A 17715-nucleotide genomic window follows, 5' to 3' on the forward strand; every position below is an offset into this window, starting at 1 on the left:
GAAGATAAATATAGAAGCAGGGTGGAACACAAAGGTTGATGATTCTGTCTATAGTGATGAAGACTTGTAGTGAGTTGATCAGGTTGATGGAGAGGCAGAGATAGTGGCGATAGTAGCGGAGAAGGCTAGAGCATGAGGAGACTTCGTGCAGGACTCTAAGGCTAAGAGAGATGCATCCAACTTTGATGATGAGGATTATGAGTATAAGGATGAGGAGGATGATCATGATGAGCATGTCACTAAACTTTAACCTTAGACACGAGGAGAAAGGACGGCTCTAGAGTGTTCCATGACCTATCTTAGGCATACTCGTAACAGAACAAAGGCTACTATGAACCTTTATTTTGATATATGTTTTGAACTTTTGATTCCATGGATTGCATATTCCATAAATATTGTAGACATTTCACATTTACACTATATTTCTATTATGTTATTTAATTTAGCTTTAAGTAATTTCTTTCAAACTTTGCATTTGTACTTATGTGATCTATGAGAAGTTGTGCATGTGTGGAAAGTAGCTTCTATTTATCTCAATTGTTGTGTATTTGATGTTAATTGGCTAAACAATGCATCTTTAAATTTCATGGGTCATTTGCCAAGTCCTATCATCAAGTCGGATTCGCAGTCGAGTCTAAAGCTTGTAAAATTGCTTGAAAGTAGTCGGCTAGCATCCTTCTTTGTATACTATGTGGCCTAGGAGTGTACCTTAACAGACCATAAATTTGCATTTCTTTGTATTTAATGCCAACCTTACCAACTAACATCATTCCATGCACTCTCTGATGGCTTTCAGGTGGTGCTCCTTCCCACTATAGTTTGACCAATAATTCAAGAAAGCTTTGCAATTCCCTACAGACATTCCATCAAAAATGTGGAGTATAATTCTCTAGAATGTAGCATGTGTGTTGCATAGCTCGAATGACATCCTGTTGTAGGCATATAAAAAAGTCTTCCACTATGAACGTGGTTTTCGATTTGCCTTCTTCAGCAATGCTAATTCGGTTATACCCTAAAAACCCATAAAGTTTGCCTATTAGGGCTACAAATTTTGATCATTTCTGATGCTCTACCCTGCTAAGAGCTTACAAGACTGTTAAGTCTACCTTGATTAAAGGATCTTTACATCACAATAAAGTGAGCACTCTGTTAGGAGTTTAACAATAGGCCTATAAGGACCACTCTATTAAGATATTCACCTGATACACTAGTTAAAATGTAATTAGTACCATAATCCTTCGGTTTGCACTTGATTGCTGATGACAGATCTTCTCTTTCCAATATGTCATCACCTCAATGTGTCATATATGCAATATCTCCTCACTGCATTGCTCAATCGCCTTCATCCTTCAACCTCTGATTCTCCTTGAACTGCGCAATCCTTTTGCTAACAACTTCAAATTAGGTCTTAAACTCTTGTTAAATAGCCATCTAAAGAAACTTCTAGGTCTTGATCAACAATTCGGATTCCTCCCTTTTGCCACTTGTTCCAATTTTTTGATTGGTTGATAACATAGCATAGGGATTAATGATCCGCAATTACATGTGTAATTACCTCCTTGATTCTCTCCTCGATCATAAAAACACGTTTCAAGCTCGACACAATGGTTTACATAAGAGTTTGTGCCATTTCAAACTCATGTACCAGAATTGTGTTACTCAGCACATTTAACTCCTAATGCTCAACTATACTTGTTGCTTCATGTCGTTCCTCGACATGAGCTTGACTCGGCCAAAACTAGATCTACCTTTTGAATTGCTTGGCGCATCTTGCCTCTTGAATCACTCGGCAACCACTAAAATGCTCGGCGATGCTTATGTGCACTCGGTAACTATAACCGCCTCGGCACATAATTAACTTATTCACTTCTTTACTTTGTAGCTCAGCCTATATTGTGTCTCGGTCGCAATAATGACCAACCAACATTGCCTAGTAAATGACTAAGTGTTTGGCACTGATAAACAAGTTACCTTCAAGGTCAACAATTTCATAGTCTATTTCCTTGTCCTTCTCAAATTTGTGAGCAGGATTGTCATCAAGTTTGGTTGTTCCCTCCTTGTACTACCTATAGCACCTTGGGTATTCATCCTAAAATTCCATCTCCTGAATCTGCAACATATTACATTCTAGTTGAAATACTTCATAATCACCTTTTTGCCAATGGAACAGATAATTGAGGGAACTCGTTTCATCTTCTAAAGAATCTCCCAGCCGTAACATGCCTTCTTCATTTGGCTCTACTCCTTAACCATCATCCTCTCCTCAGCTTCTGAATCAAACGCCAGCTCCTCACATACAATTTAGCTCCATGGGTCAACTATATACTTTCGTTTGTCTACTTCAATGGAAAGAGTATTTTTCTTCCAATTGTGATTCGCCTTCACTATTTCCAGCCATCCTCTTCCTAATAGTGCATTATATCCCTTCTTTTCAAAAGTAATCACTACGAAGAACTATTGTGTGCCAATGACTACTTTTTGTCCCATTAGTATTCATATAGGCTTGATACCATGTTGGTCCGCTCATACCAACTGGAATGTGGGTGGCAAAAGAGATGATTTCCCGAGGGCTTTCTAGGTTTCTTTAGGGAGGACGTTGACATTAGAGCCTCCATCCACAATAGTATTTGTCAACTGACCACCCATTACCCCCATTTCCACCATAGCAGGTGTCCTTCCCATCCTTATGGTAAATAAGGTGTTAGTATCCTTTCCCACTTTTGCTTCCTCCTCTCCATCCTCCATGGAAGGTTTTCCTTAATACTTCCTCCTGTTATTACCACCTTGAGATGGGGTGACATTTCCAACAAATTGACAATCTTCATTGGTATGGTGGCTTCTAGTACTTGTTGCATAATGTTAGTTTCAGGTACAGACCTAGTGGAAGGGAGTTTAGAGGTACTTACTTTTCCTTCCTTTACCATGGTATCTTGGATGTCTCTCCTAGCTTCCTCAAACTTATCTTTCTCCGTGCTTGCATCAATATATGTAAGTTTCCTGGCTTGGATTCTTGTAATGGCTAGTATTTCCCTCCCTAATTCTACAATTTCCAGCAAGTTCACACCTTTGTGTCAAGGGCAGTTGGCATCCTCATAGTTACCAGGCCCACACCATTACACCATTCGCATAGCATTCCTCTATTTTGTCCTCCACTCTGACAGTCCCAAGCAAAATGCCCCCATTCATTGCACCTTTTGCATTCTATCATGGGATGTCCCCTCACATCATACTAGATTCTAGCAACTTTGTCAATTTATAACTTTTTATCCAAAAAATTGTTCTAATAACTTTTAATGCTGAAATCAACAATCATGCACATGAGCACAGTAACACAAGATTTGTGGAAACCCAATGCAGGAGAAAACCACGACAAATAAATGCTTTATAGATAAACTCGTTTTACAAATTGGTTTGTAGGCTACGACCTCTATGTTTATGACACCGACTCACTCGAAGCTCCAACTCCCACCCTTCACAGGCAACGATCTACTGGAAGCATCAACCTCCACTACTATCTTTGTGAGCACCAACCCACTGCACACAAATTGTCTTTCCACCCTGACTATGTTGCTTGCTTCAACTGATGATACATGATTTCTTAACGTTATATCTTCTCTTCAAATCAATCTTCCTTAAATCCATGTTTACCTTTATTGATATCCCCTTTTTTAATATATTGTCTTCAACAGAACATCAAGCTTTCTTATCCACTTATATATATATATATATATATATATATATATATATCAGATTTCACAAATCTGAATATATATTAAACCACATTCCTTACTTTATTAATTTGCTCCCCACAATTTCTTAACTTTTCAAGTAAATCTTTACAAACTCAAACTCTTAAGCATATATACTTTTTATGATCATTTTCTTCATACCTTTATAATTCCAACATTGTCTCTTCTCTACTACTAGATCTTTCATAGTTTTATCTGCATATATATATATATATATATATATATATATATATATATGTCAAATTTTATTCTTCTTCCTTTTACTTTTCTTCTTTACATCTAAGTGCTGACTTTCTTTTAAATTCTCTTCTCTGATATATTCTTTTTCTATTCCATTCACCACTTTGTCATCTTTCACCTATCTAAAATGATTTTGCTTTCCATTCTATATATCTTTTAATTCAAGAGGTCGTGTCTTTTAGAATGAAAAGACATCTTTGCTTAAAACATAATTTATCCATTTTAATTAATCATACTTCTTTAATAAATACTTCCCTTAATCGCACCCCAATTAAAATAACATACCTCTTTAATTATGCCTTTAAGTTTTCTTTTACCATTCATTACTCTGCCTCTCTGACTTTTCTATCTGATGAACGTTCAATGCATCTCATATCCTTCCCGTGATATTTGTATCTGCAAATTGTCGACTTTATGATTACTGATTACACATTTTGCAGAGATCGCAATTTTGCTTTTCATCTTTAATTTATCAGTCCTTCCAGAAATGGTAATGATGAGAAATATGTGATGTGCGTTCATTATCCCTGATTGTGTTAATTGTTCGTGTCATCATTTATCATCTTTGTTCTTTTGTCGTGGTTATATAACTCTGACCAATCTGGAAACCCATGATGACTTGGCAAATATATTGTGGTGAATGTGTGACTGGGCTGAAGACTCCTGATGGCACTTTGATATTTAATGATAATGATAGATCTGCACATCCTTATATACTCAATGGTTCCCTGGCAGTAATCATACCTGGTTCAATTATTAGCGTATTTATTTTTGTGTGCACTGCAGATATATTTAACACCATTTGTTCCCTCTAGTTGCTGTTTCAATTTATCATCATTGCTTATAATTTCACCACTGTCTGTGTGTTACTGCTTTGTCCAAGATGTGCGACCAAGGCTCCTGTCTCTAATTATTATCCAACAATCGCTGCTGCTTGTCTATTTCTGAATGAGACTATTCAAGTTGGTCCATTCATAGAATTGTTTTCAATTTAATTGAGCAAATAACCTCCATCGTGACCTTTGGTTTCAATTTATATAGTCATGTATCGAGCTATGCATATTTAATTACTTTAAATTCACTGCTGTTGTACGCTCACATATATTCTGAACTTTTTAACTGTTGTGTCTTAGTGTACTGATATTCTGCAAACATACACTTGTGGGGACCATTACTGTAGAATATAGTTATTGCCGTATTCTACCAACTACTGTGTCATATACCATCGATGTATACCATCCTTTCTTGTATCTATGCTGCTCTGATATGTGGCCAATATCATCATCTTTGGAGGTTTTATTCTTGTCTTCTGTTGATTACAATAGCAGTAATGTTTTTATACACCTTTGTTGAATATCCTTTATGACATGGTCTGTGCAGTCTTTACTGTTCCTCTTGCTGCTTCATACTAATGAATATAGACGAGGTAAATATCTCATCATATATATCATTCTCATATTCATATATATATATATATCCAGCTTTAGATCTGAAATCACAATTTCGCTTATTTCAATCATCTATTAATGTTTTTGATTTCAGTGATAAGACTCCCACTAGTCTCATTAGAATATAACCATAGAAGAGGTAAGTGTTCTACTTTGCATATGTTTAATTTCACATATATATATCATTCAATATCTTGTTGTCATATATGAATATTCAACAGTATATTTCCAATGTCTTCATTATGCATACTATATTTTTCTATGCATCTCATGTGTATGACATTTATCTAACAACATTGACATCAATGACAACTTATTCTTCTTACCTTTCACATCAATGACAATAATTCCATCAGAGTGTTCCTTCCTAATGGGATTACTCCTTGAGTACCAGTTTTTGACAGGATAGTGTTCCCTCCTAACAGGATTACTCCTTGAGTACTGGTTCTCGATGGGATTATTCCTGCAGTATTTGGGCCAATTACTTCTCCTTCTCCCTGTAGTTCACCCTCTGCTTGACTAGAGCTTTATTCTTGGATAGGACGGTACTCTCTCTATGTTGGAGTTTCTTGGTCCGTCCACCCCTCATTCCTTCCCGGTCCTTCAGAGATTGCCAAATTCGCTATTCCCCTACACTGTTTTAAATCAAATTTTCTTCCATTTTGTTTGGTACTTAAATTTGATTAATAACCCCTCTCAAACGACGACACCTTTCTTCCTTCTCCATAGTATGTAGGATCTGCCGTAGGGTAGTTTACCCTTTAGTTTCTTCTTCTAGTACTCACCTCGAGTCCTTATTTGGAATTAGGGGCATGAATTGCTTTATTGCCTCATTATCCTTCTTGGATTTTCCAGCTTCTGGAGTTCACATGTGCTTCTTTCTGCAAACTATTTGAATATTTGTTGCCTTCTCCACTCCCTTTGTACTTCAGATCTTTCTTCCTCCACTTGTACCAAATTTCTTGCCAGTGACCGATGTATTTGTCCAAGGAATTTGAACATGGTGTAACTGAAAGTTTGCCTTGTATTGTGCTCTCTGGAACCACTCTCTCTCTCTCGAGCTTCCCTTTGCATGTATTGGTCAGCAAAAACTTTCCAGGCTTCCACCAGGTCTTGTGTCACTTGATCTTCCCTTGTTATTTCTTCCTCTTCCCTAACAGTGTTTGTGACTTGTACTTGTGGTAGGAATAGTCTGCCCATTACTCCATCCTGTTTATTATCTGACCTCTAGGCTCAAACTATGGCAACAATGCCAAAATGTAGAATGGTTACTGTACAATATATTAAAGCATGAATTCAACTTACCAGTATCAACATAAAAAATTATTACCAAAGATAAGCATACCAAATATTTGCGCAGGAAAATAGTACTCTTTATTGATTGTCAAAAACAAGTACATCGTTCATGTTCAATTGTTCTTAAATAGTGCTCGAATAGTTAGAGAGACCAACTGACACATCCCCTCACTACCTAACTACCCAAACCCACAACTAACTATCTTTAATTACGTAATTGTTTTATTATGCCCTACAAATCCCACCAATTTCTATTCTACAAATCTTCATAACTATCGTAAATCAAAAATTTTAGTTTGTAAATAAGTAAATCAAGAGATCGCAGTCATTAGACCAGGCACCCCCAAACCTACTATTCCTAATGATAGATCAAAACAGAAATAAAAAGACTATAAAATCATCAGAACTAAGAGGTATGCCAGTGAAAGTTAATGAGCATCAAATGTGTAGAGAACTGTAATCTCTCTTGTGCATTTACCTTCATTGTTTCACCTATGTAATATAAAGTTAGTTCAAGTACACACTTTTTAAGTTTATAAAAATAAGGTTCAATTTAATGCAAACGACTGTGCATGTAAAGATATCTACAATACAGTTACTACACTTTATCATAGACCAATGCATCTATTTACTACACAGACAACCATTACCTGCTCCGAAGGACAATGCAAGGCATTCCTATGCACTGAGCTGCATATACACCTGCTAGGGATCCTGACAGAAGGATGCAATTTTGAAATGGTATATCAGCATATTCCGCTCCTGCACGTAAGGATGCAATTATGTTTTTTGACCTGGCAACAACATTCAAAATAAGAATGTGACAAATAGTGTGCTGAAGGGCTTATCTTCATAAACAAATGCGAAATCAACAAACAATAAGTGACATTTCTAATGTAGAATGCAGAATGTGCATGTCATTTTCAGCCAAGAACCTTATAATGAGACTAGTGTTGAACTCTAAATGATATGCATGCATGGCATTCCCTTGGGTACTTGTACAAAAGGTCAAGAGACAAAAAAACATCCCACAGTAGCATCTTTATAGAATAAAATCCTACTCGTGTCCACAAATTACAAGCAATGGCATGCTCATGACAATCTGAAAGAGGGAAGGTGCATTCATCAGCTTCCTGTCTTGTGCAATGACAAACATTATCACTATTACCATTTGACTAGGTAGAAAGAGTAGGTTAAATACCGTTTTGTAAGATGAATCATTGGATTTAAATAATTATTTAATAGCTATAAGATGAACATACATTTTTGTAAATCACTAGCTGTAATGTCCACATTTTGAGCAAAACTGAATTGCCAGCATTAACTCAAGTTGCAACTTTACACAAGCTTCATGGTGAGCTGGGGAAGACTCCAAACTTCTTGGAGTGCTTTGAATTGGTTACCAGTGACTTTGGTAACTGGAAATGAGCTCGGAAGCTAGTGTGGATTAGATGACACTTTCAGAAATGAATTGCAGCTCTGGCAGTTTCTCCAAACTTCTTGGAGAAGCAGCCTGTTTTTAGTATATCATATAGTTGGCTACAATCATTATCCTAAATCATTAGTATCATGTCAGAGTGATCAGATTTGATTCCAATGCAGTTTACTACTTTCTACAACTACAATAAACCAGTTTAAAATTTTCACTTGAGCTTCTACTGAATATTTAAATAACAACTGAATGGTGATATCTTGTTAAAAAGGTCATATGTGTTCTTTTAAATTGATGCCTGGGAGGTAAAGGGGGACTTTACACATGAGATATTACCTTATTAAATAATTAATATTTCCAAAACATCTTCTTAAGTTTAAAATCAATTATTTGTAATTTTCAATTGCAATATTCCCTCCAAAACGCTATATTAGTTTAGTGACACAAAGACTGTTTTCACAAGTATTATTAAAACAAGTTTAAATCAGCAAGTTCTCGAATTTGTCACAAGGAGTAAATGGAATATCCATGCTAATTGAAGATCATCTGTAAACCACAAGTTTTCTAGATAGTTAAATTGTCCCTCAACATCAATTGTTATTTGCACTCTTCCATTCGAATCTTGTGTTTATAGCTTACAAGTAATACTAGCTTTTTCTCTTCAGTGATTTTTTTCATAGAATAAAATCTCTCAAATCCAAACAAGCTTGACGTATAGGAGATTTGTCTAATACAATCAGTTTTAGCCTGACTATAACACATTCTTTATGCTATTTTTGGAAAACAGAATAATTACCATATCTACAAATGCTTATGCATTGATCTATGTTGTTGCTTGACGGATTATCTTAATTTTCAATGTAATTGAATAGTCTACAAGACTACAACATTTGTATTATAGAGGGACATAAGTAGTCCACCTGGGATTAGATACAAGAGACAACGATAACATAAAAGCTACTAAGATAAAATGCCCCTCCAAAGGAAGTGGAAAACATACATTTCATCTGGAGCTGTATCAATTTCTGCACTCAGGGTCAACATGGATACCACCTCTTCTGCTACTGTTTGCCTCTCAGCAGCATCTGCCAAAAACAATTTTAGGAATCCTATGCCTGCTTTTTGTGTCATCGCCTTTGCAATAAAAAACATATGTGCATATTGGAACTCAACTCTTGTAGCTTAGGCATCAATTTGAATAGAAAAGATGATACCAGCATTTGCCACTTCATTTTTCAAAAGCTCATCTGCCCCAGTAGACATTCCTTTTACCAGTACTAATTGTCCATAAAAGCTTTTCTCAACCTCTGCTTGACCCACTACTCGAAATTTATGAGCTCTATCTGATCCCAACTTCTCAACAATGTACCTGCAACTCGCCAAACCAGAGAGTTTTCAGGCAGCTGCTTTCTGTAGAAAATATCATACACTTGAAAGTTGAAACATAGTAGATGCATTGATTTTTTATTAATTGCCCAAACCTACTGGAAGAACTAAAAGCTGTTAAATTGACAAACATGTATCTTCCTCTACTATTATATGTAAACTTTCCAATCCTTGATTAGAAAAAAAAAGCCAATGCTAGACATAGATGCCGTTTTGTTTTCAACATTTTAGTCATTTAACGGAACAATTGAAGACTGAATATTTCAAGGAAATGTGAACGATAGATAAGCTAGACTATTTCAAACTCTGCAAACAATTTCAAATCAGTTTAATCATATCATATCTCAATGATGGGCTTTACCAGAGATTACATCTATTCTAACACACATTTACACAACACATCCATTTTTACATCACCATTTATTAATAACCAAATTAAAAGATAACCTTCTTAAAATATTGTTGAAACAAAACAATATGTATTTTGATGTTTTGAAAAGCATTCAACAGGAAAGTAAAATTAAATTCTACATCAATCTGTACAAAAAACTAATCTAGATCCATGGAACTCAAAAAGGACATACAGATGTTGTACAGAAGCACTTGGGTTCAAAGAACACTCAGTTGTGGTTTTGAAAAACAAACAAACACGGTAAAAAAACCATTAAGTATAAAATTGTAACTAATGCTGTGTTATTAAAACATTAATGTAAGCAATAATTTGTTATCTGAACAAGGTGTGTTCTAACATTATATCTATTAGTCTAAACTATTATATTGAATAAAACCTCTTAATGAATAAAGCAAACAAGACTCCAAGTTTGTTTCAAAACTTGACAAAGAACAGTTGCATGATGATTAGTCATTAGATTCTAGTGTTCCTAAAATTTACAATAGTGGAGAGCAATACCATCCATTCCAACCATCAAATGTAGTGATGATAAACCTCTATGATACAAATAAAAGCATTGGATTATTCACTAACTTGAAGACTCAATTAATTATCACAAAACAAGTTGGAGTTTTTTTCTTAGTAGGAAACTGCAAGTCACTCAAAACTCAACATCGCTACACATAGCAACTGAAATTGGAACTTTGTACTACGTGTTGGGTGGATATTTTGCAACCGACAGTTTTGGGTAAAAATTCAATCGCAAAATAAGATGACCAGCCACAGCATGTGAGACAGAGTCTCTCCTACCTTAAAGGGAAGGCTCCCCCTTCTCACTATTACTTGGATCAACTCAAGGTAAGCAAGAAATTGAAAGATTTATAAAAAGGGTGTTACTGTTATACTTTCTTCTTAACTTTCAAGAAAGGATCCACTTATTCGTAAGGCGAATAATGGGCAACGTGAATCTCTAATTACACTTCTATCACGAGCTAGAAACAGTGATACCGATAAATTTTAACTAACTCAAAGGCTAACCAAAACGTACCAGTTTGGCTCTAAGAACTGTTGTACTTCTATATGGTAAAAGTTTTACAATTAGGGCACAAAGACTTCTAAAAGTAAGAACAATCTAACTATTTTGCGAATTAAGACAAAAATACAAGCCACAAAAAAAGCGTCTAGCTATGGATTTTCACAATTGTTCCTGGTCAAAGCTTGAGATTCAATTGTTTCTTAACTCTTTCTATCAATCACAAGATACAATATCAATGACAAAAAATAGTATGAATCAAAGGTAACTTGAATGAATTATAGACAAAGCTTACAATTCACACTAATAACAATCTCACTTAATCAAAGTTAAGTCTCAATGCTCCTTTGTATTCACTTTCTCTCAAAATAGTGCTACACAAACAAAGTTATGCTGGCACAATTTCTCCAGAGCTCTCTTGCATAAAGATAATGATCCTTTTACAATGAGGGGTAACTCCTTTATATAGGCAAAGAAGTTGAGAAAAAGGGGGAGGAAAAAGTGGGATCAACTCAACCAACTTTGACCAAGTCTAACTACAGAAATTAATGGATTATATGCAACTGCACATGCAACTCGCATTACATCTTTTACATACATGCAATTCGCATTCCATGCAATTACACTTTATCATGTAATGCATCTTAAACAACTATGAAGTAGAAATTACATAACAATCTTAAAGATTGCTTCTTAATGCTTTGAATTTCACAATGACATCACGCACTGTAGGAAGATCAGCGATCTCCATTGTTTTTGATATGGCTTCGATCCTCACTACATTCTCATATGCTGATTGAATAACTTTAGAATTTGCTGTTGTATTATCCAACAAGTGTTTTGTCAAGGATTTGTACAAAACGAACTTTTTCATTGTATGCGAACCAAATTCTTCAGAATCTACATCAGCATTGACTCTGATTGTATATTCTGAATTCACTCTCTCTGTTGCCAAAAGATTACCAAGATTATCAGTAACACGGCATCCCAATTGCTCCAAATCACAAGTAAGGCTTGTTTCAACTGCTTGACAATCTTCAAGAGCCACTTGCAATTTTGTGATCAACTTTCTTAAAGTCTCTTCCTTGTAACCAATGAGTCCTTGAAATCTGAAGAACATTTCACATGACGGAAGAACGTCACATGAGACCATAGCATTTAGATCAAATTTTATCATTTCATCCCAATCTTCAAGGATTTCCTCCAGGTTATCTGCTTCCCGAGTCAAAGAAGAAATTAAGCTTAGTTCCATTTTGTTCATCTCTTTGATACGCTTTAGAACTGCAAGTGTCTCTATGATAGCTCGAACTCCTTCAAAAATGATTTCTTGTATCCAAGACTTAGTAGCTTCAATCAACCTTCTTTCTTTAGATGTTTGTGATGCAACAACATTCTGAGAAGATTGCTTATGGATGAACTCATTCAAACGAACTATTTCCTGTTTCAATTGATTCTTCTTTTCCCAAAGCTCATGACTACTTTTTGATACATTTGCCAATGCATCATGAGCATCTTGTAAAGAACTCAAACGAGATTGCTTTCCAACTTCAATCTTAGTAAATTTATAATCAGAGCTAGTGAGTTCTTGAACAGGTTTATCTACTAAGGGCTCAGCAACCTCAACATACTTGGTTTTGTCAAAATCAACCAAAATTCTAGAAACAATCTTGTCCTTCAGAGATTTGGATTTAGTCTTCTTCACAGGAAGACTGTCAAGAGGAACAACCACCTTCCTTCTCTTCGTTGTTATTCTACTCAACCATGCAGGTAGGCTGAAACTTTCATCTGTAGAAGCAAGCACAATGGAGACCATTGGCATTGATCCCAATTGTATATCTGTAATGACTGAACAAGATTCAGTTTGCAATACTGTAGGCATAGGAACATGTTGTGAAGATTTTTTCATGAAAAGTTCAAATCCTGTCACAGATGTATCAAGTTGGGAAACTTGACCACTAGTAAGAGTCAGAAAATTTTCGAACACACTTGCTAAGTGTTCAAATTGATCATGTGCAGGAACATGAGGAGCAGCAGATGAAATCGAAAGAGCCATGGTATTAACTTCTGAGAAGGGAATAGAGTGAGTGAAAACAATAGAAAATGAATCTACATCATCATCAACCTCATGCAAAAAGGGCTCTTCATGTGGAGAAGACGTGCAAGCTTGTGCAGGCTTGGGAGGAGATATGATTCTAATTTCTCCTTCTTCATCTGAATCTTCTTTCTCGGATTCTATTTCCAATTCTTCTTTTGATTCTGTCACTGATTCTTGAATTGGTTCAGGAACTTGGGATGATTTGGTCCCTTTTTCGCCCTTTAATTTGAATTTGAGAGTATTCTTGACATTTGAAGATAAAGCACCATCTTTCCCTGTAATTTCTACTTGTGACTTCCTACCAAGAGAACCAAAGCTTCCACAATCCAGACCCATTTTAGGATTTACTCTTTTTAGGCCTTTACTTTTCAACCACTTGTTAGTGTTTGCTAAGATGGATTGAAACCTGTCCATAATAGATGTAACTTCTTTTTGTTGCCATTGAATAGGAAAAGGACACATTTTATCAAAACCGGCTTGATGAAATTCCGGATCAAGGATGTCGCCGTCATCTTCAACTTGAAAATCTGGAGGGATTCCCAACATATTAAGATCGATTATTTGTTGCAAGGTTAACCTGCAATAATCCATCTTCATAATATCAAGCTCTGTTCTCATGTCAATCCAAATGTCTTCAATGCGATGAACATGAGTATAAGCCCTCTTTATCTGAGAGTTCATCTCTCGATAATCAAAGTCAAATCTAGCCTTGAACCTTTTCAATGTAATCAATTGCAACTTTGCTTCCATATTCTTCGCTTTAGGCACAAAAACAATTGAATAATTGCCAATAGATAAAGGCCTAGCTGAGGTGATGCCAAATCCGGGCCTATGTGACGCATGCTGATCATTCTGCACGTCCATGAGTTGTCTTGCTAACTCCATTAGAATAATTCGATCTGTAGCATACCTAGGTAAAGTATACGGCTCTCCTTTGAAATATCCAACTCTCAAGTATGTGAAAGTGGGAAATTGAAGAAAACTGCAGCCGTACTGGTTTACTTTTTCCCATGCTGCATCAGATACTCTTTTGATACACAACTGTTTGTCGAACAGACACCTGTAATGTCCAAAGAAAGCATCTTGGACTCTTCTGTAATGATATTTACTGTTAGCCAAAATAATTTGGTCATAGTATTCCCAAACAGGTACTTGAAGACGATCGCCTTTGGTGGAAAGCCCCGAAAAGACCCCATAGCAGCAGCAATGTAAACTAAATATGAATTCATGTAAAAAAGTACTGATGTTCCTACATTGCATATCTACTGATAGAGTGCAGTACTGATAAGCTCTCCCAAAAAGATATGTTCTTTGTTCTCTATGATTTGAAACATAAATTTGTACATCCATGGCTCAAAGTCGAAAGAATCCTGAAGACCGCAAATTCTGCTGAGAAGGATGATGAGATCCTTGTATTCCTGTTTAAAATTGGACCGATGAAGAGTCTTTGGCCACCTGGAAAAATTACTTCTTTTGTTGTCTAACCAGTAAAGGTTGACATACTTCTGATAGTTGCTTTTTTGTTCATTCCAACAAACCAATGACAAATCTTTGGTCAAATAAACACATTCTGATTTATGAGGAACTTTGAAGACTTGTTCAATCACTTTAGGGTCAAGGCTAATAATAACCTTTCGGTCAGCGTCTTTGATATTCTTTGTCTTAGGAGTGAAGTGCCGAGCACATCTGTAGACAAAATCAGGTCCTATGGCCGCCATGGGAAATGTAGAAACCAAATGGATGTTGCTTCTTTTAATACGTTTCATCTCATGCGTAGCTAGAGCTTCAATCCTTCGTAGAAAATCGGCCACATCTATTTGACCAATCTTGGTGTCTAGTATGTTATCCAGAACAGACATAACTGAAGAAGGAACTGCATGAGCCAATTCTTTGTCATATTGGTATTTCATCTTGTCCTTGGATTTGGAAGGCGAGGACATTTCTTGTGTTCGTATTGTAACACAAAAATTCCAAAACACAAATACATCATCAGAAGGAATCTCCATGTAAGTGGATTCTAGAGCAACAACGAAGATTCGAAAATGAGTGACTTTCGAAGAGAAAGCATATGCATATGCAACGAAATGTGAAATGATGAAATGAGGTATAAGTGCGAATGCATATACTTTACATGTATATGCGGATGCGGATGGAGGGTAACATGTAAATTATGTTATGAGGTGGAAACATGTATTTATTCATGTAAGTGTGAATGTGTATATGAAGATGGAAATGAAACAATGGAGGTGAGATAATAAATTATATAGTCACTTTTGGAGGAAGAAAGAAGTCAAAATTCACGGAAAGCGAAAATAACATATTTTTTGTCTTTTCATAATATGACTTTTAATCAAAATCGGACCTTTTGGATGCAATTACACATAAGGCATTTCATGTAATCATGTTGTGCAAATGGAAGTGAAAAATGAGATGGATGAAAATGGAAACGAAAAATGGGATTACATGCGTATGTGGATGGCGAATAAAGTGAAAAACATGTAATCGCATTTGTCGGATGAAATGTGAGATGTAATGACATGAAAACGGAATGTGAATAATTGAAATGATAATGCTTTCGCATGTAGTGAAGGAAAAACAAGTTTTTGGGAAAAAACTTGCAACTTCTCCAAAATGGAGTAAAACTGGCAACAAGCACACAAAACCAACACAAAAGAAAACTATACCTTTCAAAACATGCCAAGATGCAATGCACTCCAAAGATGAAATTCGAATTTGGAACTTGGGGAAGAACCAAAGACATCAAAATGAAAAAGAAATTCATATTTAAAGAAAAAATGCATATTATAAGGCAAAGATTTTCACAAATGGCATCCATTCAACGATTTCATACATAAAATTAGCAAGGATAAGCATGAATTAAAATGTAAGAAAGAAGAGGTCCACTTACATGATGAATATGTGCCAAAAATGAAGGAAAAGATGCTCTTTGTTTGAATTTCTTTTCAAAAAATGATGAGAACTTTTCAAATCTCCAAAATCCGAATGATGAAGGGCAGCAAACAAGGAGATTATTTAGCAAAATGCCAAAACGTGCCCTAGATTAGCTCCTCCTTGCAACGTTTTAAAGCTTGCATGTTCTTGAGCCGTTTTTGCCAAAACAAGCAAAAAACGTGATCTTCAAAGTAAAACGTTTTGATGATTTAACACCAAAATAATGATCCTCAACCAATATAATCACCTAATGACGTAAAAACGACTTGATCTCATGCAAAAACGTGATCAAACTTGGCAGATTTATGGAGTTTTATGCAAAAAACGTGCCCTAGCTTGAGAGTTTCAAACACGTTTTTGGGTGCAATAACTTGATTTTTGATGAGGGCAAAATGATCATCTCTCCAAAACATAATGAATGCAACTGATTTCATTCAAATCCATGGAGAAAATCAAAAGTTATGATCAAAATAGGAGGTTTTTGGAGCAAGAACATGTTTTCTTCACGTAATAGGACATTTTTATGTTCATTACATATTTTAAAACATGTTGGAAGGCAAAAGAGGACCTTTTTGAGTCCAATGCATGTTTTAAAATATGTCTTGAGATATAATCTCACTTTTTGAAGCCCATTACATATTTTAAAATGTGCAAGTCTCCAAAATCTCACTTTTTGGAGTCACTTACATATTTTATAAACATATCTCACCATTTTCATGCACAAGCATGAAAACTCAACTTTTCATGTCATTGCATCAAAAAGGTCCACTTTTACAAGCATTTGATGTAATGACTTGAAAAAGGTCCTCAAAATGAGTTTTCATATGCATTAGCATGGAAAGCTTCCATTTTTCATGGTTTTTTACATGCATACGCACATAATATGTCCACTTTTAGGCTTTTAAATTATGCATTTCATTTATTTTTATAAAAATGTCAACAATATGGGTCAAAACTAACATTTATGCATTATATTAATCAATATAAGTCATAAACATTAAGTTAAAGTGACATTTATCTAAGTATTTGATTTAAAAAATCAAAAATTTTAAAAGTAACTATATAGTTCTATAGTCACCTTAAGTGAAAGATTAAAAAGTAACTCAACTAAAAATTAACATAAAGTGCACTATAGTCACTTTAAGTTATAAATTTAAATGAAAAGTAACTTCAAAACATAACAAAAAGTGAGTAAAATGTTATATTTTCAAAAAGTGAATGTCAAAATGAAAATATAACATCATATTTTTAATTTGTGCTGTTGCACCTAAAATGTCCACTTTTGAAGCACTAAAATGACCATATCTCTTGACTGACAACTCCGATTGACCTCTAGGTTAGACCAAATCGAAGGAGAAATCGAAAGGCATAACATGAGCAAATTCAAAAGACCAAAAACAAGAAAACTTAAACTCAAAAGCAAAAAATGGACTGTGAAGGCTTCAAAAATCAAGCAAAGGCTCGACAGAAAGCAAAACAAAAACGACTTGACAAAGGCCTTCAGTAAAACAACTTGATATTTGAATTGAAATGGATCAATCGATCAACATTAAGCAATTGAATATCAAATTCAAGTTTAGAGAAATACGAAACTAGCTTGGAAAGGTTTCGTGCTGTTACCAACACTACGATTGATCAAAGATAAAGCTATAGTCTCTTGAAGTTCACTCTTCCCTAAAACAGCTCTCAAGCG

The 17715-nt window shown here is 35.3% G+C and overlaps 1 protein-coding gene across 4 annotated transcripts in view; it reads right to left on the bottom strand.

Annotated features, from left to right (window-relative positions):
• LOC149529110 (CBBY-like protein) overlaps positions 1-17715 on the bottom strand; it is a 266235-nt gene that overhangs the window by 24642 nt on the left and 223878 nt on the right. For all 4 annotated transcript variants that reach the window (XM_089808815.1, XM_089808814.1, XM_089808813.1 and 1 more), the window contains 3 exons: positions 9380-9534; positions 9166-9250; positions 7384-7527 (listed from right to left, as the gene is read on the bottom strand). In XM_089808815.1, the coding sequence (XP_089664941.1) occupies positions 7384-7527; positions 9166-9250; positions 9380-9534 (384 nt within the window). The remainder of the gene's footprint in view (positions 1-7383; positions 7528-9165; positions 9251-9379; positions 9535-17715) is intronic.

The sequence above is a fragment of the Cupressus sempervirens genome, chromosome 11, assembly GCF_028749045.1.
Source record: "Cupressus sempervirens isolate cs-2001-9-10 chromosome 11, ASM2874904v1, whole genome shotgun sequence".
NCBI classification, from domain to species: Eukaryota; Viridiplantae; Streptophyta; class Pinopsida; order Cupressales; family Cupressaceae; genus Cupressus; species Cupressus sempervirens.